The sequence below is a fragment of the Oncorhynchus keta genome, chromosome 21 (genome assembly GCF_023373465.1).
Source record: "Oncorhynchus keta strain PuntledgeMale-10-30-2019 chromosome 21, Oket_V2, whole genome shotgun sequence".
Classification (NCBI taxonomy): Eukaryota; Metazoa; Chordata; class Actinopteri; order Salmoniformes; family Salmonidae; genus Oncorhynchus; species Oncorhynchus keta.
In genome coordinates, this window is record NC_068441.1 from 50,057,453 (window position 1) to 50,084,952 (window position 27,500).

Consider the following 27,500-nt stretch of genomic DNA (forward strand, 5'->3'; position numbering starts at 1 on the left):
AGCCAAGTCCTTCCTCCTCCAGCCTGAGCTCCACCCACTCAGCACCCTCCCAGATGGTCAACTCCTCCAACAGCATCAGAGGTAGGTTATTTATACACATTGGAGGCTAGCCTACTAAATAGTTAATTGACTCTTGTTTTTTTTGCTGGTCAGGGTAAGCTTCCCTGCGCTGTGGATGACGATGACACGATGTTTAACATTGAATCCAGGACTTGCTCTCCAAACCAACTAGCACTTTCACTCTTGAGTTGGCCTCACGAGGAAGGAAATTAAGTTCATGTATATATCATTTGATATACAGAAGAATATACATAACTGTCTTGTGATTTATATTACGGTCCTTCTGTAGCTCAGTTGGTAGAGCATGGCGCTTGTAACGCCAGGGTAATGGGTTCGATTCCCGGGACCACCCATACGTAGAATGTATGCACACATGACTGTAAGTCGCTTTGGATAAAAGCGTCTGCTAAATGGCATATATTATTATTATTATATATTATATTATCTTGTTTGAGCAAATTTAGAAAAACTCTGGGCCCTAGCAATGAGCAGCGAAACTAAGACTTTGCTGTCTCTGTTAGTGTTCATGTCTTGTCTTGATGCTCTGTTCTCCTCTGTGTCCCCTCTCCCTGCGGTAGGCTCCCCGTCGCTGCCGGATAAATACCGGAACAACCGTGAGATGTTGATGCTGCTGCCTCCTCACCGTGAAAGACCCAGCTCCGCCATGTACCCCAACATCACTGAGAACGGACAGGTACAGGTACCGTAGACCCACCATTCCTATCGTCTTCTATCACAATCTGGTCTCACAGTAGCAGTGCTGATCTCGGGTGAGTTTAACCTTTTAGATCCTAATGAATATGATTCGGTGGACAGAGGGACCTGATCCTAGATCAGCACTTTGAGATGCTTTGTGCATACAGGCCCGGATCTTCTTATTGGAATGCTATGATACACTGCCTGGTGCAGCTAGAGGAGGAGGGGCCTAGGTAGTATTACCTCCTGTCTGAGCCTGGTTCCTCTCTAGGTCTCTTCCCTCTAGGTAGTATTACCTCCTGTCTGAGCCTGGTTCCTCTCTAGGTCTCTTCCCTCTAGGTAGTATTACCTCCTGTCTAAGCCTGGTTCCTCTCTAGGTCTCTTCCCTCTAGGTAGTATTACCTCCTATCTGAGCCTGGTTCCTCTCTAGGTTTCTTCCTTCTAGGTAGTATTACCTCCTATCTGAGCCTGGTTCCTCTCTAGGTCTCTTCCTTCTAGGTAGTATTACCTCCTATCTGTGCCTTGTTCCTCTCTATGTCTCTTCCTTCTAGGTAGTTTTACCTCCTGTCTAAGCCTGGTTCCTCTCTAGGTCTCTTCCCTCTAGGTAGTATTACCTCCTGTCTGAGCCTGGTTCCTCTCTAGGTCTCTTCCCTCTAGGTAGTATTACCTCCTATCTGAGCCTGGTTCCTCTCTTGGTCTCTTCCTTCTAGGTAGTATTACCTCCTATATGAGCCTGGTTCCTCTCTAGGTCTATCCCTTCTAGGTAGTATTACCTCCTATCTGAGCCTGGTTCCTCTCTAGGTTTCTTCCCTCTAGGTAGTATTACCTCCTATCTGAGCCTGGTTCCTCTCTAGGTCTCTTCCTTCTAGGTAGTATTACCTCCTATCTGAGCCTGGTTCCTCTCTAGGTCTCTTCCCTCTAGGTAGTATTACCTCCTGTCTGAGCCTGGTTCCTCTCAAGGTCTCTTCCCTCTAGGTAGTATTACCTCCTGTCTGAGCCTGGTTCCTCTCTAGGTCTCTTCCCTCTAGGTAGTATTACCTCCTGTCTGAGCCTGGTTCCTCTCTAGGTCTCTTCCCTCTAGGTAGTATTACCTCCTGTCTGAGCCTGGTTCCTCTCTAGGTCTCTTCCTTCTAGGTAGTATTACCTCCTGTCTAAGCCTGGTTCCTCTCTAGGTCTCTTCCTCTAGGTAGTATTACCTCCTGTCTGAGCCTGGTTCCTCTCTAGGTCTCTTCCCTCTAGGTAGTATTACCTCCTATCTGAGCCTGGTTCCTCTCTTGGTCTCTTCCTTCTAGGTAGTATTACCTCCTATATGAGCCTGGTTCCTCTCTAGGTCTATCCCTTCTAGGTAGTATTACCTCCTATCTGAGCCTGGTTCCTCTCTAGGTTTCTTCCCTCTAGGTAGTATTACCTCCTATCTGAGCCTGGTTCCTCTCTAGGTCTCTTCCTTCTAGGTAGTATTACCTCCTATCTGAGCCTGGTTCCTCTCTAGGTCTCTTCCCTCTAGGTAGTATTACCTCCTATCTGAGTCTGGTTCCTCTCTAGGTCTCTTCCCTCTAGGTAGTATTGCCTCCTATCTGAGCCTGGTTCCTCTCTAGGTCTCTTCCCTCTAGGTAGTATTACCTCCTGTCTGAGCCTGGTTCCTCTCTAGGTCTCTTCCCTCTAGGTAGTATTACCTCCTATCTGAGCCTGGTTCCTCTCTAGTTTCTTCCCTCTAGGTAGTATTACCTCCTATCTGAGCCTGGTTCCTCTTTAGGTCTCTTCCCTCTAGGTAGTATTACCTCCTATCTGAGTCTGGTTCCTCTCTAGGTCTCTTCCCTCTAGGTAGTATTACCTCCTATCTGAGCCTGGTTCCTCTCTAGGTCTCTTCCCTCGAGGTAGTATTACCTCCTGTCTGAGCCTGGTTCCTCTCAAGGTCTCTTCCCTCTAGGTAGTATTACCTCCTGTCTGAGCCTGGTTCCTCTCTAGGTCTCTTCCCTCTAGGTAGTATTACCTCCTGTCTGAGCCTGGTTCCTCTCTAGGTTTCTTCCCTCTAGGTAGTATTACCTCCTATCTGAGTCTGGTTCCTCTCTAGGTCTCTTCCCTCTAGGTAGTATTGCCTCCTATCTGAGCCTGGTTCCTCTCTAGGTCTCTTCCCTCTAGGTAGTATTACCTCCTGTCTGAGCCTGGTTCCTCTCTAGGTCTCTTCCCTCTAGGTAGTATTACCTCCTATCTGAGCCTGGTTCCTCTCTTGGTCTCTTCCTTCTAGGTAGTATTACCTCCTATATGAGCCTGGTTCCTCTCTAGGTCTATCCCTTCTAGGTAGTATTACCTCCTATCTGAGCCTGGTTCCTCTCTAGGTTTCTTCCCTCTAGGTAGTATTACCTCCTATCTGAGCCTGGTTCCTCTCTAGGTCTCTTCCTTCTAGGTAGTATTACCTCCTATCTGAGCCTGGTTCCTCTCGAGGTCTCTTCCCTCTAGGTAGTATTACCTCCTATCTGAGTCTGGTTCCTCTCTAGGTCTCTTCCCTCTAGGTAGTATTGCCTCCTATCTGAGCCTGGTTCCTCTCTAGGTCTCTTCCCTCTAGGTAGTATTACCTCCTGTCTGAGCCTGGTTCCTCTCTAGGTCTCTTCCCTCTAGGTAGTATTACCTCCTATCTGAGCCTGGTTCCTCTCTAGTTTCTTCCCTCTAGGTAGTATTACCTCCTATCTGAGCCTGGTTCCTCTTTAGGTCTCTTCCCTCTAGGTAGTATTACCTCCTATCTGAGTCTGGTTCCTCTCTAGGTCTCTTCCCTCTAGGTAGTATTGCCTCCTATCTGAGCCTGGTTCCTCTCTAGGTCTCTTCCCTCGAGGTAGTATTACCTCCTGTCTGAGCCTGGTTCCTCTCAAGGTCTCTTCCCTCTAGGTAGTATGACCTCCTGTCTGAGCCTGGTTCCTCTCTAGGTCTCTTCCCTCTAGGTAGTATTACCTCCTGTCTGAGCCTGGTTCCTCTCTAGGTTTCTTCCCTCTAGGTAGTATTACCTCCTATATGAGCCTGGTTCCTCTCTAGGTCTCTTCCCTCTAGGTAGTATTACCTTCTATCTGAGCCTGGTTCCTCTCTAGGTTTCTTCCCTCTAGGTAGTATTACCTTCTATCTGAGCCTGGTTCCTCTCTAGGTTTCTTCCCTCTAGGTAGTATTACCTCCTATATGAGCCTGGTTCCTCTCTAGGTCTCTTCCCTCTAGGTAGTATTACCTTCTATCTGAGTCTGGTTCCTCTCTTGGTTTCTTCCCTCTAGGTAGTATTACCTTCTATCTGAGCCTGGTTCCTCTCTTGGTTTCTTCCCTCTAGGTAGTATTACCTCCTGTCTGAGCCTGGTTCCTCTCTAGGTCTCTTCCCTCTAGGTAGTATTACCTCCTATCTGAGTCTGGTTCCTCTCCTGGTTTCTTCCCTCTAGGTAGTATTACCTTCTATCTGAGCCTGGTTCCTCTCTCGGTTTCTTCCCTCTAGGTAGTATTACCTCCTATCTGAGCCTGGTTCCTCTCTCGGTTTCTTCCCTCTAGGTAGTATTACCTCCTATCTGAGCCTGGTTCCTCTCTTGGTTTCTTCCCTCTAGGTAGTATTACCTTCTATCTGAGCCTGGTTCCTCTCTAGGTCTCTTCCCTCTAGGTAGTATTACCTGGCCCCTGTTTATTTTGCTTTAGGCCATGTTACTGTACAAGCACGTTGTGACTGCTGATGTTAAAGTCTTTATAAATACATTTGATTGATACATTTATTGGTTGACTGATGTGTCTTTTCTGTTTCTCCAGCCAACCAACTTCCAGCGAGCGTTGTTCCACCAGGTGATTGGTCCATGCAAGCCCTGCAGCGACCCTAACCTGTCTGTGGCAGAGAAAGGTACTGTAGACCTAGCTATCATCTCAGTATGTTCCCTTTCAGTCTGTTATAGTGTGTTTCAGTCTCCTATAGTCTGTTATAGTGTGTTTCAGTCTCCTATAGTCTGTTATAGTCATAGTCTGTTTCAGTCTCCTATAGTCGGTTATAGTGTGTCATAGTCTCCTATAGTCTGTTATAGACTGTTATAGTCTGTTTCAGTCTCCTATAGTCTGTAATAGTCTGTTATAGTGTGTTTCAGTCTCCTATAGTCTGTTATAGTCTGTTATAGTCATAGTCTGTTTCAGTCTCCTATAGTCTGTAATAGTCTGTTATAGTCTGTTATAGTCATAGTCTGTTATAGTCTGTAATAGTCTCCTATAGTCTGTTATAGTCTGTTATAGTCTGTTATAGTCATAGTCTGTTATAGTCTGTTATAGTTTCCTATAGTCTCCTATAGTCTGTTATAGTCTGTTATAGTTTCCTATAGTTTCCTATAGTCTCCTATAGTCTGTTATAGTTTCCTATAGTCTCCTATAGTCTCCTATAGTCTGTTATAGTCTGTTATAGTCATAGTCTGTTTCAGTCTCCTATAGTCTGTAATAGTCTGGTCCTTCTGTAGCTCAGTTGGTAGAGCATGGCGCTTGTAACGCCAGGGTAGTGGGTTCGATCCCTGGGACCACCCATACGTAGAATGTATGCACACATGACTGTAAGTCGCTTTGGATAAAAGCATCTGCTAAATGGCATATATTATTATTATTATATTATTATATATTATTAGTCTGTTATAGTCTGTTATAGTCTCCTATAGTCTGTTATAGTCTGTTATCGTCTGTTATAGTTTCCTATAGTTTCCTATAGTCTCCTATAGTCTGTTATAGTCTGTTATAGTCTCCTATAGTCTGTTATAGTCTGTTATAGTCTGTTATAGTCTCCTATAGTCTGTTATAGTCTGTTATAGTCTGTTATAGTCTCCTATAGTCTGTTATAGTCTGTTATAGTCTGTTATAGTCTCCTATAGTCTGTTATAGTCTGTTATAGTCTGTTATAGTCTGTTATAGTCTCCTATAGTCTGTTATAGTCTGTTATAGTCTGTTATAGTCTGTTATAGTCTGTTATAGTCTGTTATAGTCTCCTATAGTCTCCTATAGTCTGTTATAGTCTGTTATAGTCTGTTATAGTCTGTTATAGTCTCCTATAGTCTGTTATAGTCTGTTATAGTCTGTTATAGTCTGTTATAGTCTGTTATAGTCTGTTATAGTCTGTTATAGTCTGTTATAGTCTCCTATAGTCTGTTATAGTCTGTTATAGTCTGTTATAGTCTCCTATAGTCGTTATACTCTCCTATAGTCTGTTATAGTCTGTTATAGTCTGTTATAGTCTCCTATAGTCTCCTATAGTCTCCTATAGTCTGTTATAGTCTGTTATAGTCTCCTATAGTTTCCTATAGTCTCCTATAGTCTGTTATAGTCTCCTATAGTCTCCTATAGTCTCCTATAGTCTGTTATAGTGTAACGGCGTTCGTCTGTTGAAAGAGAGTCGGACCAAAATGCGGTGTGGTGGTTACTCATGTTCTTTAATGGAAAGTAGACGGTACATGAAATAACTTAAATTACAAAACAACAAACGAAACGTGAAAACCTATACAGCCTATCTTGTGAAAACAAACACAGAGACAGGAACAATCACCCACGAAACACACAGTGAAACCCCGGCTACCTAAATACGGTTCCCAATCAGAGACAACGAGAATCACCTGACTCTGATTGAGAACCGCCTCAGGCAGCCAAGCCTATGCTAGACACCCCTACTCAGCCGCAATCCCAATGCCTACTAAAGGCCGTCATTGAAAATAAGAATGTGTTCTTAACTGACTTGCCTGGTTAAATAAAGGTTAAATAAAAAATAAAAAATAAAATAAATAAAACCCCAATACGAAACACAACAAAATAAACCCATGTCACACCCTGGCCTGACCAAATAAATAACGAAAACACAAAATACTAAGACCAAGGCGTGACATATAGTCTGTTATAGTCTCCTATAGTCTGTTATAGTCTGTTATAGTCTCCTATAGTCTGTTATAGTCTCCTATAGTCTCCTATAGTCTCATATAGTCTGTTATAGTATGTTATAGTGTCCTATAGTCTGTTATAGTCTCCTATAGTCTGTTATAGTCTCCTATAGTCTGTTATAGTCTCCTATGGTCTGTTATAATCTGTTATAGTCTCCTATAGTCTGTTATAGTCTCCTATAGTCTGTTATAGTCTGTTATAGTCTCCTATGGTCTGTTATAGTCTGTTATAGTCTCCTATAGTCTGTTATAGTCTCCTATAGTCTGTTATAGTCTCCTATAGTCTTTTATAGTCTGTTATAGTCTTCTATAGTCTCCTATAGTCTGTTATAATCTGTTATAGTCTGTTATAGTCTCCTATAGTCTGTTATAGTCTGTTATAGTCTCCTATAGTCTGTTATAGTCTGTTATAATATGTTACAGTCTGTTATAGTCTCCTATAGTCTGCTATAGTCTCCTGGAGTCTGTTGTAGTTTCCTATAGTGTGTTATAGTCTCCTGTAGTCTGTTATAGTCTGTTACAGTCTCCTGTAGTCTGTTATAGTCTGTTACAGTCTCCTGTAGTCTGTTATAGTCTGTTACAGTCTCCTATAGTCTGCTGTAGTCTCCTATAGTCTATTTGTAGTTTCCTATCGTCTGTTATAGTCTCCTATAGTCTGTTATAGTCTCCTATGCTATTATATAGTCTGCTATAATCTGTTATGGTCTGTTATAGTCTCCTATAGTCTGTTATAGTCTCATACAGTCTGTTGTAGTCTGTTGTAGTCTGTTATAGTCTCCTATAGTCTGTTATAGTCTCATATAGTCTTATATAGTCTGTTATAGTCTCATATAGTCTGTTATAGTCTGTTATAGTCTCCTATAGTATGTTATCCTCTCATACAGTCTGTTGTAGTCTGTTATTGTCTGTTGTAGTCTCTCTTATGGTCTGTTTCACCTTTCCTTTTATTGCCTGATTCACTCTGTTTTCCATGCCCAAACTATACTGTTCTCCATGCCCAAACTATACTGTTCTCCATGCCCAAACTATACTGTTCTCCATGCCCAAACTATACTGTTCTCCATGCCCAAACTATACTGTTCTCCATGCCCAAACTATACTGTTCTCCATGCCCAAACTATACTGTTCTCCATGCCCAAACTATACTGTTCTCCATGCCCAAACTATACTGTTCTCCATGCCCAAACTATACTGTTCTCCATGCCCAAACTATACTGTTCTCCATGCCCAAACTATACTGTTCTCCATGCCCAAACTATACTGTTCTCCATGCCCAAACTATACTGTTCTCCATGCCCAAACTATACTGTTCTCCATGCCCAAACTATACTGTTCTCTATGCCCAAACTATACTGTTCTCCATGCCCAAACTATACTGTTCTCCATGCCCAAACTATACTGTTCTCCATGCCCAAACTATACTGTTCTCTATGCCCAAACTATACTGTTCTCCATGCCCAAACTATACTGTTCTCCATGCCCAAACTATACTGTTCTCCATGCCCAAACTATACTGTTCTCCATGCCCAAACTATACTGTTCTCCATGCCCAAACTATACTGTTCTCTATGCCCAAACTATACTGTTCTCCATGCCCAAACTATACTGTTCTCTATGCCCAAACTATACTGTTCTCTATGCCCAAACTATACTGTTCTCCATGCCCAAACTATACTGTTCTCCATGCCCAAACTATACTGTTCTCCATGCCCAAACTATACTGTTCTCCATGCCCAAACTATACTGTTCTCCATGCCCAAACTATACTGTTCTCCATGCCCAAACTATACTGTTCTCCATGCCCAAACTATACTGTTCTCCATGCCCAAACTATACTGTTCTCCATGCCCAAACTATACTGTTCTCCATGCCCAAACTATACTGTTCTCCATGCCCAAACTATACTGTTCTCCATGCCCAAACTATACTGTTCTCCATGCCCAAACTATACTGTTCTCCATGCCCAAACTATACTGTTCTCCATGCCCAAACTATACTGTTCTCCATGCCCAAACTATACTGTTCTCCATGCCCAAACTATACTGTTCTCCATGCCCAAACTATACTGTTCTCCATGCCCAAACTATACTGTTCTCCATGCCCAAACTATACTGTTCTCCATGCCCAAACTATACTGTTCTCCATGCCCAAACTATACTGTTCTCCATGCCCAAACTATACTGTTCTCCATGCCCAAACTATACTGTTCTCCATGCCCAAACTATACTGTTCTCCATGCCCAAACTATACTGTTCTCCATGCCCAAACTATACTGTTCTCCATGCCCAAACTATACTGTTCTCCATGCCCAAACTATACTGTTCTCCATGCCCAAACTATACTGTTCTCCATGCCCAAACTATACTGTTCTCCATGCCCAAACTATACTGTTCTCCATGCCCAAACTATACTGTTCTCCATGCCCAAACTATACTGTTCTCCATGCCCAAACTATACTGTTCTCCATGCCCAAACTATACTGTTCTCCATGCCCAAACTATACTGTTCTCCATGCCCAAACTATACTGTTCTCCATGCCCAAACTATACTGTTCTCCATGCCCAAACTATACTGTTCTCCATGCCCAAACTATACTGTTCTCCATGCCCAAACTATACTGTTCTCCATGCCCAAACTATACTGTTCTCCATGCCCAAACTATACTGTTCTCCATGCCCAAACTATACTGTTCTCCATGCCCAAACTATACTGTTCTCCATGCCCAAACTATACTGTTCTCCATGCCCAAACTATACTGTTCTCCATGCCCAAACTATACTGTTCTCCATGCCCAAACTATACTGTTCTCCATGCCCAAACTATACTGTTCTCCATGCCCAAACTATACTGTTCTCCATGCCTAAACTGTATTTTCACTGCTGTATGGTGGATGGTTGGTTGGATATGGTTGGATGGACTCAGTAGTGGATACGTAACCAGGCTAGGTCAGTACAGCTTGTTTTGCCTGGACTCAGTATGTTAAAAGGGTGGAAGTCTGTCCTAATTTACCCCATGTTTTTGGTCTTTTTCAATCCCGTTGAGAACATAAGCTAGTACACTGTTTTATCTGTTCAGCCAGCTAGTGGTCCGTTCACAGACCCTCCTAATACTTCAGCTAGTTTAAAATCCACTTCATCTTCTGTCTCTAGATGTCCCACTGTGGGTCATTAGTAGAGAACTGCTCCGTCAGTCAGCACCAGCCTGTTGTTATAACTAAAGCCCTCTTCTTTATTGAAAGTAGTAACCATCTCTTGTACATTTCTCCCTTACGGTGTGGTATACTGATGTGTAATTGGTTGTTCTCCCTTAGTGTGGTATACTGATGTGTAATTGGTTGTTCTCCCTTAGTGTGGTATACTGATGTGTAATTGGTCGTTCTCCCTTGGTGTGGTATACTGATGTGTAATTGGTCGTTCTCCCTTAGTGTGGTATACTGATGTGTAATTGGTCGTTCTCCCTTAGTGTGGTATACTGATGTGTAATTGGTCGTTCTCCCTTAGTGTGGTAAACTGATGTGTAATTGGTCGTTCTCCCTTAGTGTGGTATACTGATGTGTAATTGGTCGTTCTCCCTTAGTGTGGTATACTGATGTGTACTTGGTCGTTCTCCCTTAGTGTGGTAAACTGATGTGTAATTGGTCGTTCTCCCTTAGTGTGGTAAACTGATGTGTAATTGGTTGTTCTCCATTACGGTGTGGTATACTGATGTGTAATTGGTCGTTCTCCCTTAGTGTGGTATACTGATGTGTAATTGGTCGTTCTCCCTTACGGTGTGGTATACTGATGTGTAATTGGTCGTTCTCCCTTAGTGTGGTATACTGATGTGTAATTGGTCGTTCTCCCTTAGTGTGGTAAACTGATGTGTAATTGGTCGTTCTCCAGTGTGGTAAACTGATGTGTAATTGGTCTGTTCTCCATTAGTGTGGTAAACTGATGTGTAATTGGTCGTTCTCCCTTAGTGTGGTAAACTGATGTGTAATTGGTGCCCCCTTAGTGTGGTATACTGATGTGTAATTGGTCGTTCTCCCTTAGTGTGGTATACTGATGTGTAATTGGTCGCCTCCCTTAGTGTGGTAAACTGATGTGTAATTGGTCGTTCTCCCTTAGTGTGGTATACTGATGTGTAATTGGTCGTTCTCCCAAGTGTGGTATACTGATGTGTAATTGGTCGTTCTCCTTAGTGTGGTAAACTGATGTGTAATTGGTCGTTCTCCTTAGTGTGGTATACTGATGTGTAATTGGTCGTTCTCCATTAGTGTGGTAAACTGATGTGTAATTGGTCGTTCTCCCTTAGTGTGGTATACTGATGTGTAATTGGTCGTTCTCCCTTAGTGTGGTAAACTGATGTGTAATTGGTCATTCTCCCTTAGTGTGGTAAACTGATGTGTAATTGGTCGTTCTCCCTTAGTGTGGTATACTGATGTGTAATTGGTCATTCTCCAAAGTGTGGTAAACTGATGTGTAATGTTTCTCCCTTAGTGTGGTAAACTGATGTGTAATTGGTCGTTCTCCCTTAGTGTGGTATACTGATGTGTAATTGGTCGTTCTCCCTTAGTGTGGTATACTGATGTGTAATGGTCGTTCATGCCCAAACTATACTGATGTGTAATTGCGTTCTCCCTTAGTGTGGTAAACTGATGTGTAATGGTCGTTCTCCCTTATGTGGTAACTGATGTGTAATTGGTCGTTCTCCCTTAGTGTGGTATACTGATGTGTAATTGGTCGTTCTCCCTAACGGTGTGGTATACTGATGTGTAATTGGTCGTTCTCCCTTAGTGTGTAAACTGATGTGATGGTCATTCTCCCTTAGTGTGGTATACTGATGTGTAATTGGTCGTTCTCCCTTAGTGTGGTAAACTGATGTGTAATTGGTCGTTCTCCCTTAGTGTGGTAAACTGATGTGTAATTGGTCATTCTCCCTTAGTGTTAAACTGATGTGTAATTGGTCATTCTCCCTTAGTGTGGTATACTGATGTGTAATTGGTCGTTCTCCCTTAGTGTGGTAAACTGATGTGTAATTGGTCGTTCTCCCTTAGTGTGGTATACTGATGTGTAATTGGTCGTTCTCCCAGTGTGGTAAACTGATGTGTACATTGGTCATTCTCCTTAGTGTGGTATACTGATGTGTAATTGCTTCTCCCTTAGTGTGGTAAACTGATGTGTAATTGGTCATTCTCTTCTGTGTCTGAGTGTAATTGGTCATTCTCCCTTAGTGTGGTATACTGATGTCAATTAGTGTGGTAAACTGATGTGTAATTGGTCATTCTCCCTTAGTGTGGTATACTGATGTGTAATTGGTCATTCTCCTTAGTGTGGTATACTGATGTGTAATTGGTCGTTCTCCCTTAGTGTGGTAAACTGATGTGTAATTGGTCATTCTCCCTTAGTGTGGTATACTGATGTGTAATTGGTCGTTCTCCTTAGTGTGGTAAACTGATGTGTAATTGGTCATTCTCCCTTAGTGTGGTATACTGATGTGTAATTGGTCATTCTCCTTAGTGTGGTATACTGATGTGTAATTGGTCATTCTCCCTTAGTGTGGTAAACTGATGTGTAATTGGTCGTTCTCCCTTAGTGTGGTACACTGATGTGTAATTGGTCATTCTCCATTAGTGTGGTAAACTGATGTGTAATTGGTCGTTCTCCCTTAGTGTGGTATACTGATGTGTAATTGGTCGTTCTCCCTTAGTGTGGTAAACTGATGTGTAATTGGTCATTCTCCTTAGTGTGGTAAACTGATGTGTAATTGGTCGTTCTCCCTTAGTGTGGTATACTGATGTGTAATTGGTCGTTCTCCTTAGTGTGGTAAACTGATGTGTAATTGGTCGTTCTCCCTTAGTGTGGTATACTGATGTGTAATGGTCGTTCTCCCTTAGTGTGGTATACTGATGTGTAATTGGTCGTTCTCCTTAGTGTGGTATACTGATGTGTAATTGGTCGTTCTCCCTTAGTGTGGTATACTGATGTGTAATTGGTCGTTCTCCCTTACGGTGTGGTATACTGATGTGTAATTGGTCGTTCTCCCTTAGTGTGGTATACTGATGTGTAATTGGTCGTTCTCCCTTAGTGTGGTATACTGATGTGTAATTGGTCGTTCTCCCTTAGTGTGGTAAACTGATGTGTAATTGGTCGTTCTCCCTTAGTGTGGTAAACTGATGTGTAATTGGTCGTTCTCCTTAGTGTGGTATACTGATGTGTAATTGGTCGTTCTCCCTTAGTGTGGTATACTGATGTGTAATTGGTCGTTCTCCTTTACGGTGTGGTATACTGATGTGTAATTGGTCGTTCTCCCTTAGTGTGGTATACTGATGTGTAATTGGTCGTTCTCCCTTAGTGTGGTATACTGATGTGTAATTGGTCGTTCTCCCTTAGTGTGGTATACTGATGTGTAATTGGTCGTTCTCCCTTAGTGTGGTATACTGATGTGTAATTGGTCGTTCTCCCTTAGTGTGGTATACTGATGTGTAATTGGTCGTTCTCCCTTAGTGTGGTATACTGATGTGTAATTGGTCGTTCTCCCTTAGTGTGGTATACTGATGTGTAATTGGTCGTTCTCCCTTAGTGTGGTACACTGATGTGTAATTGGTCGTTCTCCCTTAGTGTGGTATACTGATGTGTAATTGGTCGTTCTCCCTTATTGTGGTATACTGATGTGTAATTGGTCGTTCTCCCTTAGTGTGGTATACTGATGTGTAATTGGTCGTTCCTGTAAGTCAACATAAACCATTTGAACGATACATATGAACCCCCCAAATACAGTACATTGACCACACTAATATAACTAACATTGCTTTCTTCAATCATGCAAAAATCAAAACAGTAATGATGATTAAGTTGATTATAGTGATGATGATGTTGATTACACTGATAATCTTCATGATGACGAATCTGCCAATACTGAAGGTACTATTACATTAATTAAACATTAAACACATTATGAATCAGAAAGCCAAATGAACTGTTGTGTTAATATCTGGTCTGTCCCTCTCAAGTCCTGACCACTCCTTGTAGCTTACTGTTAGTATGAACAGTAGTGGATTATATACATTACCTCTCTCCCCTCCAGTCCTGACCACTCCTAGCAGCTTACTGTTAGTATGAACAGTAGAGTGAAGTATATACATTACCTCTCTCCCCTCCAGTCCTGACCACTCCTTGTAGCTTACTGTTAGTATGAACAGTAGAGTGGATTATATACATTACCTCTCTCCCCTCCAGTCCTGACCACTCTTAGTAGCTTACTGTTAGTATGAACAGTAGAGTGGAGTATTTACATTACCTCTCTCCCCTCCAGTCCTGACCACTCCTAGCAGCTTACTGTTAGTATGAACAGTAGAGTGGATTATATGCATTACCTCTCTCCCCTCCAGTCCTGACCACTGCTAGCAGCTTACTGTTAGTATGAACAGTAGAGTGGAGTATATACATTACCTCTCTCTCTCTCTCCCTCCAGTCCTCCACTCCAGTAGCTTACTGTTAGTATGAACAGTAGAGTGGATTATATACATCCTCTCTCCCTCCAGTCCTGACCACTCCTAGCAGCTTACTGTTAGTATGAACAGTAGTGGATTATATACATTACCTCTCTCCCCTCCAGTCCTGACCACTCCTAGTAGCTTACTGTTAGTATGAACAGTAGAGTGGAGTATTTACATTACCTCTCTCCCCTCCAGTCCTGACCACTCCTAGCAGCTTACTGTTAGTATGAACAGTAGAGTGGATTATATACATTACCTCTCTCCCCTCCAGTCCTGACCACTCCTAGCAGTTTACTGTTAGTATGAACAGTAGAGTGGAGTATATACATTACCTCTCTCTCTCTCTCCCCTCCAGTCCTGACCACTCCTAGTAGCTTACTGTTAGTATGAACAGTAGAGTGGATTATATACATTACCTCTCTCCCCTCCAGTCCTGACCACTCCTAGTAGCTTACTGTTAGTATGAACAGTAGAGTGGAGTATTTACATTACCTCTCTCCCCTCCAGTCCTGACCACTCCTAGCAGCTTACTGTTAGTATGAACAGTAGAGTGGAGTATTTACATTACCTCTCTCTCTCTCTCTCTCTCTCCAGTCCTGACCACTCCTAGCAGCTGGAGTCTGGACAGTGGTACCAGAGAGGTGTTGCCGTTCCTGTCCGCCCACGTTGGGAGTGTGATGGCCCCGCCTGTCCCACCCCGCAGCCTGCCCCACGGTGAGTACAATACATGTGCAACAGAGGGGTTTTTGGTGAACCACATCCCATGGTCAGATGGCAGATGGTTCGACCAAAAACTGATCTCTATCAGAATACAGTCGAGTGTTTTTGCGTTGTGTTGTGCCTTACGTTGTCATGCCAGACCCCTAAAGATAACAAACACTGGAATAAAGAAGGAAATTACACACATCACACGGCATATCTTTATTCAACACCCATTATATACTTACACTGAGGCAGAACACTAATGAAAGGGTTGTTGAGATATTTTTCAATCATCGCTATGTATATGGACACCCCGTCAAATTACTGGATTCGGCTATTTCAGCCACCACCCGTTGCTGACAGGTGTATAAAAATCGAGCACACCGCCATGCAATCTCCATAGACAAAAATTGGCCATAGAATGGCTCAGTACTGAAGAGCCGGGTGACTTTCAACGTGGCACCTTCATAGGATATGATGTCACCTTTCCAACAAGTCAGTTTGTCAAATTTCTACCCTGCTAGAGCTGCTACGGTCAATTGTAAGTACTGGTATTGTGAAGTGGAAACGACTAGGTGCAACATCAAGCCGCAAAGTGGTAGGCCACACAAGCTCACAGAACACGTAGCGTGTAAAAAATCATTTGTCCTCGTTTGCAACACTCACTACAAGAGCTGTTCGCCGGGAACTTCATGAAATTGGTTTCCATGGCCGAGCAGCTGCATACAAGCCTAAGATCACCATGTGCAATGCCAAGACTCTGGAGCAGTGGAAACATGTTCTCTTGTCAGGGTTTTCCTGTGGTGAAGTAGAGGACCAAAACGCAGGGTGGTTATATTGACTCATGTTTAATAAAAACAGATAAACATGAACACTACAAAACAATAAACGTGGAAAACCAAAAACAGCAAAACACAGAGACAGGAACAATCACCCACAAACACACAGTGAAACCCAGGCTACCTAAGTATGATTCTCAATCAGAGACAACTAATGACACCTGCCTCTGATTGAGAACCATACGAGGCCGAAACATAGAAATACCCAGAACCTAGAAAAACAAACATAGACTGCCCACCCAACTCACACCCTGACCATAGTAAATAATGACAAAACAAAGGAAATAAAGGTCAGAACGTGACATCTCTTGAGTGATCAATCATGCTTCACCATCTGCAGTCCAAAAATGCTACCTGTCCCAATGCATAGTGCCAACTGTAAAGTTTGGTGGAGGAGGATTAATGATCTGGATCTTTTTTTCATGGTTTGTCTAGGCCCCCTAGTTCCAGTGAAGGGAAATCTTAATGCTACAGCATACATTCTAGGGTTCCAACTTTGGGGCAACAGTGTGGGAAACATTTCCTGTTTCAGTATGACAATGCCCCCGTGCATAAAGCAAGGTCCATACAGAAATGGTTTGTCGAGATCGGTGTGGAAGAACTTGACTGGCCTGCACAAAGCCCTGACCTCAACCCCATCGAACACCTTTGGGATGAGTTGAAATGCCGACTGCGAGCCAGGCCTAATCGCCTACCATTAGTGCCCGACCTCACTAATGATTTGTGGCTGAATGGAAGTAAGTCCCTGCAGCAATGTTCCAACATCTAGTGGAAAGCCTTCCCAGAAGAGTGGAGGCTGTTATAGCAGCAAAGAGGGGACCAACTCTATATTAATGGCCATGATTTTTTAAATGATATGTTTGACGATCAGGTGTCCACATACCTTTGGTCATGTAGTGTATTCCCACTATTTCTTAATGTTGGAAATATGGTCCAGTGTTTTTTGGGGTCAAATATTGGTTTGTGTGTAAGTGGTAATTTACTGTATGTGTGTGTATGTGATATGATGGTAACCATAATAATCTGTTGTTAACCATGACATGACCTTTGTGATCAGCACAATGCCTCTCTGAGGTCATTAAAGATCCCATGGCACTTATCGTAAGTTAACCCCGGTGTCCTGGCTAAAATCCCAATCTGGCCCTCAAACCATCACGGTCACCTAATAATCCCAAGTTTACAATTGGCTCATTCATCCCCCTCCTCTCCCCTGTAACTATTTCCCAGGTCGTTGCTGTAAATGACAGTCCACTTACCTGGTAAAATAACGGAGAAATATATATTTTCTTTAAAGCACTGACAGGTGCATATTCTTTCAATTCCACTGCAACTGTAATGTCAGTGTACTTCCTGAATTTAAATGGAATTGAAATTAATTTAAATGGAATTGAAATTAATTTAAATGGAATTGAATTGAATTTAAATGGTTTTGAATTTAATGTAAATTTAATGTATTTTAATGTAAATTTAATGTAAATGGAATTGAATTTAATGTGGAATTGAATTTAATGTAAATGGAATTGAATTTAAATGGTTTTGAATTGAATTTAAATGGAATTCAATTGACCCCAACCCTGGTTGGCGTTGATGGTGCAGTTTAGTGCAAAATGTCTGAGGGAAGAGCAACAACAGAGTGCCATGCAATTCAGAAACTCACTGAGCACTCTAACCCACATGCTGACAGAGCTCAGTGAGAATGGAAGACAGGAAATTACTGGTGCCATGGACAGGCAGTTTGACTACCAACGAAACCAACTCACTGCCACTCTCCAATGGCGCCTGCAACATCACCACACTGAGGTCCTCAAGGACGTTAATTCTGTTTTTTCTCCCATGGTTAACACTGTAGACCACTTGCAGACAGAACTCTCTAATTGTGTTAAAATGTTGGATGACGTGTCTGTGGACATGGCCTCCATTAGGCACAACTCCTTACACAGAGTTTCTCTGGTGTCCACTTCAGTTCAGACCACTGAGGACCAAGCTGGCACCTGTGAACAGCCAAGACAAGGCCATGCTGCAGCCACCCCTTGCAGGATGCAATCCACCATGCATCCTGGTGTTCATTTTCATTGTCCGATAACGCCCTCCCCCTCTACTTCCTCAATCCCTCCTAGCTCGTTTGTTCATGGTGATTTGAGTAGACGTCATGTGGGGGCGATGCCCATTAAATTGCAATTTGCCACCTTTGGGAAAAAAGATGACAGTCCTGATCCGATAATGTATCTAGAAAGATGTCGTGACTTTCTTGCCCTCAATCCCCTGGCTGATGAAGAACTCATTGCCACATTGAGGAATGTGTTGCATGGGACAGCTCGAGACTGGTGGGATGTGGCACGTCTCACCACTACCTCCTGGGCTGACTTTGAGGCCAAGTTTTCCTCTGCATTTCTGTCTGAGGACTACACAGATGAATTGGCAGACAGAGTCAGAAATCGAGTACAAAGAGAGAAGAGAGTATCCGTGACTTTGCATACGGTTACCACTCCCTGTGCAGAAGGTGGAAACCTGGCATTGAGGAGGAAGAGGTCATTAAATTGATCTTGAAGAACATCAACCCACTACTAGCCAGTCAACTCCGAGAACGAGTCACCACTGTCGATGGACTGGTTCGCTTGGGACAGCAGTTTGAGAAGGACAGAGAATGCCAACAGCAATATGACCAGAGAAAGAAACAGACACCCAAACAGTTACCCAAGACAGACCATCAACAACAGCCAGAGTCTCCAGCCAAGACCCCTCTCATGTTCTGTTGGAGATGTAGCTAAAAGGGACATTCTTCAGCTACATGTCCAAGACCGTATCAAGTAAACCCTTCCAGAAACCACAAATCACAACAGGCCAACACACCTAACTCTCTTCGCAGGAATGACCATCCTACTCTGGGTGCTTTAACCAGAGCGGAAACTCCAAGAGTCACTGCCTACGCCCCCCCATCGACATCCCCTTCCTTTCAGTTAATACCACACCAACTGGTGTTACCCCTGTCCATAGGCCCATGGACAGGAAGAGCCATCTTGGACACCGGGTCATCCTACACACTGCTCAATGAGAAACTGTGGAAGGAGGTTAAAGGTCCACAATACAACTTGAAGCCGTGGACAGAAGGTCCACTCTATCTGGCTGATGGTGAGGCTAGACGACCACTTGGATGGAGTGAGGTAGAGTTCCGCCTGTGTAACCGCTCCTATATGATTCCTTCTGTTATCCTACAAACCAAGAACCTTGCTTTTCCTGTCGTGTTGGGAATTGATTTCATGTACTTCAGTGGTGTCCAGATTGATATCGCACACAATTGCTACTGGTTTCCATACAATCCATGACTTGAGAGCTCTTGTCTCAAAGAACATGATCCAGGCTCGACTCAAGCAGAAGAGAAATTATGATAAGAACAGACGAGACATGCAGTTCCAGCTTCGTGATCGGGTGTGGCTTCGCTCTCATCCTTACTCGAAAGCTGAACAATTCTTCTCGGCCAAGCTCGCTCCTAAATGGCAAGGACGATATAGGATTGTGGAGCAGATGGGCCCTTTGAACTACCGAGTGGTGAAAGAGGACACAGGTGAAGATATGCGCGTTGTCCATGTCTCACGCCTTAAGGCCTGTTACCCCTCGGCTGAGGAATTGGAGGCGATTGAGCGCCGCAAGGTCCTGGATATCTTTGAAGAGGAAGGTGAGGAGACTTTTCTCGGATTCCCAGACCCAGAAGTCTCACACCTTAAGGCCTGTGACCCCTCAGCTGAGGAGCGTGAGCTCCAAAAAGTCATGAATATTTTTGTAGAGGAAAGTGATGAGGAGACCTTTCTAGGTTTCCCCGACCAAGATGTGCCTTCCAGGGCAATGGTCGGCTTTTTCCAGGTGAGGGGATGTGTGACGGCCCTGAATTTTTCTGAACCGTCTCAGTGCTTCTCCTTCCAATAGGGTGCTTTCCCTTTAATTCCCAATTAAATAGCCAGCATCAGCTGCGCAAAAGGGGGGTTGTGATGGAGACGTGACTGAGGATGTGTTCAACCCTCAGTTCCGAAGCTTCTCTATTCCGTTTGTTTTGTTGCCGTTAAACGTGTGTTTTGTAGCCTAAGAGAGTTTACCCAGGATCGGATCCACTCTTTGCGTCCGTGGACTACACCTCTCCGTTCTTCGTGGCCTTTCTCCGCTGGAGATCTATTGGCGGATTGGATTGTCTGACTGACCGACTGACTACAACCTTTATGTATACGGTATTTCATTTGGTTTGATGTGAGGTATAATGTGATGATTTATGTAGTTAGTTGTAGTTGAGGACTTAGTAAGAGTTGATACGCTTTAAAGTTCTGTGGTAAAATTATTGTTATATTGATTGTATGTTTAGTACTGGGTTTACGCTACACTGAATGAACGGACAAACATTGAGTGACAAAAGTCACTTGAGTTCACTGAACTCCTTTACCAGGCTGGACTCTTTTTTTTTTAGGGCCGAGGTACAGGACATTTCTGGAGGAACCAGAACTCATTGTGATATTATTATATGTGTGTGTGTGTAATCATTGTTGTTGCTAATACAACCCACGCAAAAGAATATAGTTGTTTTTGAAGTTCTTTCCAATGTTTTAAGGGTTTATGAAAAGTGTATTTCCATCCTGACTTTTACATAAGTCCTTTGTATTGGTGTAGACTTGACGGACCAGATGGGACTCATTCCCACCCAAACTAAATGGAGAAACCAATGTTTTCTCTGGTAGGCACAACCTACCTGGCACCCCTATAAATAATAACCTCAAGTCAAAACCGTTACAACTGATCCTATCCCCACCATCTACCCATCAACCCTGATCCTACCAGATCATATCCCCACCATCTACCCACCAACTCTGATCCTACCTGATCCTACCATCGACCCACCAACCCTGATCCTATCCCCACCATCTACCCACCAACCCTGATCCTACCTGATCCTATCCCCACCATCTACCCACCAACCCTGATCCTACCAGATCATATCCCCACCATCTACCCACCAACTCTGATCCTACCTGATCCTATCCCCACCATCTACCCACCAACTCTGATCCTATCCCCACCATCTACCCACCAATCCTGGTCCTACCTGATCCTATCCCCACCATCTACCCACCAATCCTGGTCCTACCTGATCCTATCCCCACCATCTACCCACCACCCCTGATCCTACCTAATCCCATCCCCACCATCTACCCACCAACCCTGATCCTATCCCCACCATCTACCCCCACCACCATCTACCCACCAACCCTGATCCTATCCCACCATCCCCACCAATCTACCCACCAACCCACCAACTGATCCTACCTGATCCGCCTATCCCCACCCTCTAGGGGACTGTTCTGTAGCCTAGTCAGAGGCCTGTTTATCCTTCTCCAGATCTTTCTCTTTCTACCCCCCACCACCACCCCACCCCCTCTCTCTATGGTTTAGTTCTGTATTTTTTTTCCAACCAACCAATCCGTTGTTCTGTCCTGCTGTCTGTCTCCCTCTATAGGACACTTCTCCAGATCTTTCTCTTTCTACCCCCCACCACCACCACCACCCCACCCCCCTCTCTCTATGGTTTAGTTCTGTATTTTTCCAACCAACCAATCCGTTGTTCTGTCCTGCTGTGTGTCTCCCTCTATAGGCCACTTCTCCATGAACTTTGATGCTTTCCACCACCAGAACAGCGACCTCCCTCCAGCTCTCCCTGCGCGCTCCTCTTTACGAAAGGTACCCTCCTCCCTGACCCGCCCTGGCCTAGTGTAGCCTCCCGTCCTGACCTGTTCAGTCCAGACATGGGTTCAAGTACTATATTCAAATCCTTTTGAGGATTTTGCTTTCGCCTGACTGAAGTTTGAGATTGCAAATGTTTTCAGTTTTGGTCTCTTACTCATGTAGTGTGTATAGTTTTCATATCAGCCCTCGGGCCTCCAACCTACACATCGTTTCTACTATTAGTATGTGTTTCTATCTGTATTGTTGTTTATCACTTGTTTTCTTTGGTGTAAATAAAGTCAAACCATTTTGTTTTAATGAGTTTGTCTCAATCAAGCACAGATAAAGCATATGAAGTGATTTAAAATAGTATTTGAACCCATATCTGGCCCAGTTTTGTCCTGTTCCAGTTTTGTCCTGTTCCAGTTTTGTCCTGTTCCAGTTTTGTCTGGTCCAGTTTTGTCTGGCCTGGTCTGTTCCCCCCTCTACTCCAGTCACCTCTCAGACCTTCAGTATGAGTGAGCAGGGCTAAAGGAACACTAGGCTGTAGAGTATTGTAAAACTGCAGAGATGCTCCAGTTTCAACTGTTCTGCCTGTCATGTATTCAACCATGACTGTGTTTTTTGACACATTCATCTTTTTGTTTATTTTTATGAATCCATCCACCATTTTACATATACAGTACCAGTCAAAAGTTTGGGCACATCTACTCATTCCAGGGTTTCTCTATATTTCTATTATTTTCTACATTGTAGAATAATGGTGAAGACATCAAAACTATAAAATAACACATACGGAATCAAGTAGTAACCCCAAATGTTTTTTTCAACAAATCAAAATATATTTTAGTTTCTTCAAAGTAGCCACCCATTGCCTTGTTGACAGCTTTGCACACACTTGGCATTCTCCCACGTTGTAATCTTCGACCATTAGACAAACATTCTGCAGCTTGAGACTTTTGAAAGTGGGGTACTGGGCATGTTTCTTACTATTTCATGGCCTTATTAGGGAGTTATTAGAGAGCCAGGGTGTTCTTCAAACCAAATCAAATGTTTGCTGTTTATAAAGCCTGGGTTTCTGTACAGCAGCTGATATATCAGCTGATGTACAGAAACCCAACCTAAAACCCCAAACAAAGCAATTGAGGTGATTTGCACAGTGGCTTGAAAAACTCCCTAGAAAGGTGAACCTGGAAGAAACCTATTGAAGAACCAGGCTATGTTTTTTGGCCAGTCCTCTTCTGGCTTATTTTTATGAATCCATGGAGACTATTAACAGAACATGGCCAAGATGTTCAAATGTTCATAGATGACCAGCATGGTCCAATAATAATAAGGTAGAACAGTTGAAACTGTGAAGACAGCAAAACCAGGTGGACTGGGGACAGCAAGGAGTCATCATGTCAGGTTCCTGAGGCAAATCCAAAATATATTTTAGGTCCTTCAAAGTAGCCACCCATTGCCACACTTAAATTCACACAGGACACCGAATAGGACAGGAGAAGTACTCCAGATATAACAAACTGACCCTAGCCCCCCGACACAAACTACTGCAGCATAAATACTGGAGGCTGAGACAGGAGGCTTCAGATCCCTATCCCGTTGTAACAAGGCCATTTTCATTTTGTTGTGAGTTAGCATAGCTACGATCGGACAGGACCTTCCCTCCGCTCGGCCACTGAAACAGTGTGCCCTTTGAAAAGCTTGTCCGTCATTTTGAGATTACGTTTCATGACCACCTTGACTTTTTCTTCCGTTGTCTATTTTAGTTTTTCTCCTCTATTATTCCCATTATAACAATATTATTCTTCATACTTCTCCACTTTAGAACAAGTCATTCGGCTTTCATTGTTTTTTGGGAGTCCGCGGTAGTTCTTTAGGGAGTCCACTGTAGTTTTTTTAGGGAGTCCACTGTAGTTTTTTTAGGGAGTCCACTGTAGTTTTTTTAGGGAGTCCACTGTAGTTTTTTTAGGGAGTCCACTGGGTTTTTTTAGGAGTCCTCTGTCAGGTTTTGAGGCAGTCCACTGTAGTTTTTTAGGGAGTCCACTGTAGTTTTTTTAGGGAGTCCACTGTAGTTTTTTTAGGGAGTCCTCTGTAGTTTTTTTAGGAGAGTCCTCTGTAGTTTTAAGTCCTCTGTAGTTTTTTTAGGGAGTCCTCTGTATTTTTTTTTAGGAGTCCTCTGTATTTTTTTAGGGAGTCCACTGTCCCGTTTTTTAGGGAGTCCACTGTCATTTTTTGTGAGTCCTCTGTAGTTTTTTTTTAGGGAATCCTCTGTAAACAGTGTTTTAGGGAGTCCTCTGTAAAAGTTTTTTTTGGGAGTCCACTGTAGTTTTTTTATGAGTCCACCTTGAGTTTTTTTAGGGAGTCCTCTGTAGTTTTTTAGTTTTCCTCTGTAGTTTTTTTATTAGTCCACTGTATTTTTTCAGGGAGTCCACTGTAGTTTTTTTAGGGAGTCCACTGTAGTTTTTTTAGGGAGTCCACTGTAGTTTTTTGAGGGAGTCCACGGTAGTTTTTTAGGGAGTCCTCTGTAGTTTTTTTTTTTAGGGAGTCCTCTGTAGTTTTTTTAGGGAGTCCACTGTAGTTTTTTAGGGAGTCCACTGTAGTTTTTTAGGGAGTCCACTGTAGTTTTTTTAGGGAGTCCACTGTAGTTTTTTTAGGGAGTCCACTGTAGTTTTTTTAGGGAGTCCACTGTAGTTTTTTAGGGAGTCCACTGTAGTTTTTTTAGGGAGTCCACTGTAGTTTTTTAGGGAGTCCACTGTAGTTTTTTAGGGAGTCCACTGTAGTTTTTTAGGGAGTCCACTGTAGTTTTTTTTAGGGAGTCCTCTGTAGTTTTTTTTAGGGAGTCCACGGTAGTTTTTTAATATCTTGTTTTTTCCACTCATATTTCTTCCATCATTTTATTACTGTAATCCATTCCTGTATTTAAGGCCACAACCTCCCCCTGTAGCAATAGATCCAGTTGTTAACTTCTCGCTCATACTTGTAAGTTATAAAAACCTTCCCCTACAATGTTCAATTGGGAATGTTAGACGGCTGCTTCCCTTCAGTTTCTCTCTGAGGAAAGCTCTTCTCTTGTTCGCTTCGATTATATCTGATTCTTATTGGAGCATATCAAAAATGTTGATCCATAAATAGCTCAAGGTTCTCTATGTTATCCAGAATGTTTGTTTTCGCAGTTATCAGCTAATCCTCAATTTTGTATGATTAATTAATGGGACAAGCTGTGTCTCCCACGCTGCAACCTGCTACGTCATCAACCACCTCCTTGACACATTGGTCTTTGAGTTTAGCTTTTGTTTGCTTTATATCTGTGCTTGGTTGTTTTCATCTTGTTTTTACGCCACACAACATATGGGCAATGCAAATCAGTATGTCTGTCATGTATCTATAAGAGTAACCTTTTGCCCCATTGTTTTCCTCCACAGTCAGCCTTGCACCCTATACCTGCCTCGCCCACCAGTCCCCAGTCCCAATCCGGCCTGGATGGCAGTAACTCTACCCTCTCTGGTAGCGCATCCTCCGGCGTCTCCTCTCTGAGCGAGAGCAACTTCATGGGCCAGTCATGTTCCACCGAGTCCCATGGAACAACGAGACACCCAGCAGATGCCCTGGACACTGTCCCCGTCACACCCAGCATGGCACACTCTACCTGGGCCACGGACGGAGAGGACCTGGGCATGGACTCCCCCTCTGGTTCCTACCTGCCTGTGCGCTACAGTGTTTCTGAGTCAGAGATCCTGGATGGCTCCAAGCCCCCTCCCTGTCGTAGCCACTCCTCTCCTGGGGTGATCACCCCACTCATCACCAATATCGTGGTTCCAATCAGCCCCGTCCTCCCAGAGGCCCATACCCTTAACATCCAGAACCTGCCCCACTACCGCCACCAGCCTCCGCCTGCCCTGCCCCCCAAGCCCTACCTGAGAGAGGGGTGTATTCCTGAGGAGGAGGGGTGTATACCAGCCAGGCCTATGCCCATGCCACGCAAGATCTCTCAGCCTCTCATCACCTCTAAGGAAGAGCAGGCCAAAGTGGCGTGGGAGCACGGCATCGCCGAAGAGTGAAGAGGAGGCCTGGGGGTGTATTCAGACAGTGATGTGAAACATTCTGAACATTCCAGATAGAAATAGATTAGATAGAGCGGACACACATGATTTCCCCTTATTCTTTCTGACAGACAATCATATATGTTCTACATTAAATATATTTCTATCTGAATGTTCTGTAATGTTACGTTCTCCTGAACTGGCACTTGGTTGGTCGAGGCATGGTTGGTCGAGGCATGGTTGGTCGAGGCATGCCCATTGGGACAGTGACACATTGTTTGTTGTTTTGTCTCTGTACTCCAGCACTTTGAATTTAAAATGATACAATGACTATGAGGTTGAAGTAAACTGTGCTTACAGCACACAATCTCCCCATTTTTAAGGGACTACAAGTATTGGGACAAATTCACCTATATTTATTAACTTCTTGCGTCGAGCCATCCCGGATCCGGTATCGTGACTACAGCCTCAAGCTCATTACCATAACGCAACGTTAACTATTCATGAAAATCGCAAATGAAATTAAATTAATCTATTTGCTCTCAAACTTAGCCTTTTGTTAACAACACTGTCATCTCAGATTTTCAAAAATATGCTTCTCTACCATAGCAAACTAGCATTTAGCATTTAGCATTTAGCGTTAGCATTAGCAGGCCACATTTTCACAAAAAACAGCAAAAACATTCAATAAATCATTTACCTTTGAAGAACTTCTGATGTTTTCAATGAGGAAACTCTCAGTTAGATAGCAAATGTTCAGTTTTTCCTGAAAGATTTTTTGTGCAGGAGAAATCGGTCCGTTTGGTGCGTCACGTTTGGCTACCAAAACAAAATGAAAATTCAGTTATCCAAACGCCAAACTTTTTTCCAAATGAACTCCATAATATTGACAGAAACATGGCAAACGTTGTTTAGAACCAATCCTCAAGGTGTTTTTCACATATCTCTTCAATGATGTATCGTTCCTGGAAGTATGAGTCTCCTTCTGTAACGCAAGGTACAATGGTTGCCACTGGGAATTACGCACCGATTTAGACAAAGGGCACCGGACGGCCCCCTGTCAAATGTAGTCTCTTATGGCCAATCTTCCAATGATATACCTACAAATACACCACAATGCTGCAGACATCTTGGATGAAAGGCAGAGCGCATAAGCTCGTTCACAGCATATTCACAGCCATATAAGGAGACGTTAGTAAACACAGCGTCAAAAATCCTGTTCATTTCCTGTTTGAAGTTTCATCTTGGTTTCGCCTGTAGCATTAGTTCTGGGGCACTCACAGATAATATCTTTGCAGTTTTGGAAACGTCAAAGTTTTGTCTTTCTAAGGCTGTCAATTCCATGCATAGTCGAGCATCTTTTCATGACAAAATATTGCTCTTAAAACGGGCACGTCTTTTTATCCAATAATGACATAGCGCCCCCATAGGTTGAAGAGGTTAAAGTAGTAACAAGTGAAGTATTTCGTCCCATATTCCTAGCACACAATGGTTACATCAAGCTTGTGACAAATATGTTGGATGCATTAGCTGTTTGTTTTGGTTGTGTTTCAGATTATTTTGTGCCCAATATAAATTAATGGTAAATAATGTATTGTGTTTTATTGTAAATAAGAATTGAATATGTTTCTAAACACTTCTACATTAATGTGGATTCGACCATGATTACGGATAATCCTGAATGAATCGTGAATAATGAGTGAGAAAGTTACAGATGCACAAATATCACCCACCCACCACCACCACACCTGCCTAACCGGTTATTGTAATTGTGATTATAAAATAAGAATTTGTTCTTAACTGACTTGCCTTGTTAAATAAAGGTTAAATAAAATACAATTAAAGTAAAAAATGTTTTGCAGAAAATAGTCAATAATTAATTATTTTGTCATAGTTAAGAACAAATTGTCATCCAATAGACTTTGATTAAATTACCAATATCCCCATCCACGTGGAAATACTGCAAGAGTTCTATGAAGGCCAATTAGATGATGGTCTGATCACAGTCAGTCTCCTGTTAATATTTGATTTACTTTTGGTGCCAGCAAAATAAGAATGTGTTCTTGACTGATTTGCC

At 43.0% G+C, this 27,500-nt stretch overlaps 1 protein-coding gene across 9 annotated transcripts in view; it reads left to right on the forward strand.

Annotated features, from left to right (window-relative positions):
- Positions 1 to 27,500, forward strand: part of dock3 (dedicator of cytokinesis 3) — a 532,012-nt gene that overhangs the window by 503,135 nt on the left and 1,377 nt on the right. For 5 of the 9 annotated variants that reach the window (XM_052474134.1, XM_052474125.1, XM_052474132.1 and 2 more), the window contains 6 exons: positions 3 to 80; positions 635 to 760; positions 4,522 to 4,609; positions 14,734 to 14,853; positions 21,310 to 21,395; positions 24,806 to 27,500. The exon at positions 24,806 to 27,500 is cut by the window's right edge and continues 1,377 nt beyond it. In XM_052474134.1, coding sequence (XP_052330094.1) covers positions 3 to 80; positions 635 to 760; positions 4,522 to 4,609; positions 14,734 to 14,853; positions 21,310 to 21,395; positions 24,806 to 25,441 — 1,134 coding nt within the window. In that variant the 3' untranslated portion in view covers positions 25,442 to 27,500. Of the gene's footprint in view, positions 1 to 2; positions 82 to 634; positions 761 to 4,521; positions 4,610 to 14,733; positions 14,854 to 21,309; positions 21,396 to 24,805 lie in introns of all 9 variants that reach the window. The other 4 variants (XM_052474126.1, XM_052474133.1, XM_052474129.1 and 1 more) reach the window with 3 other exon arrangements.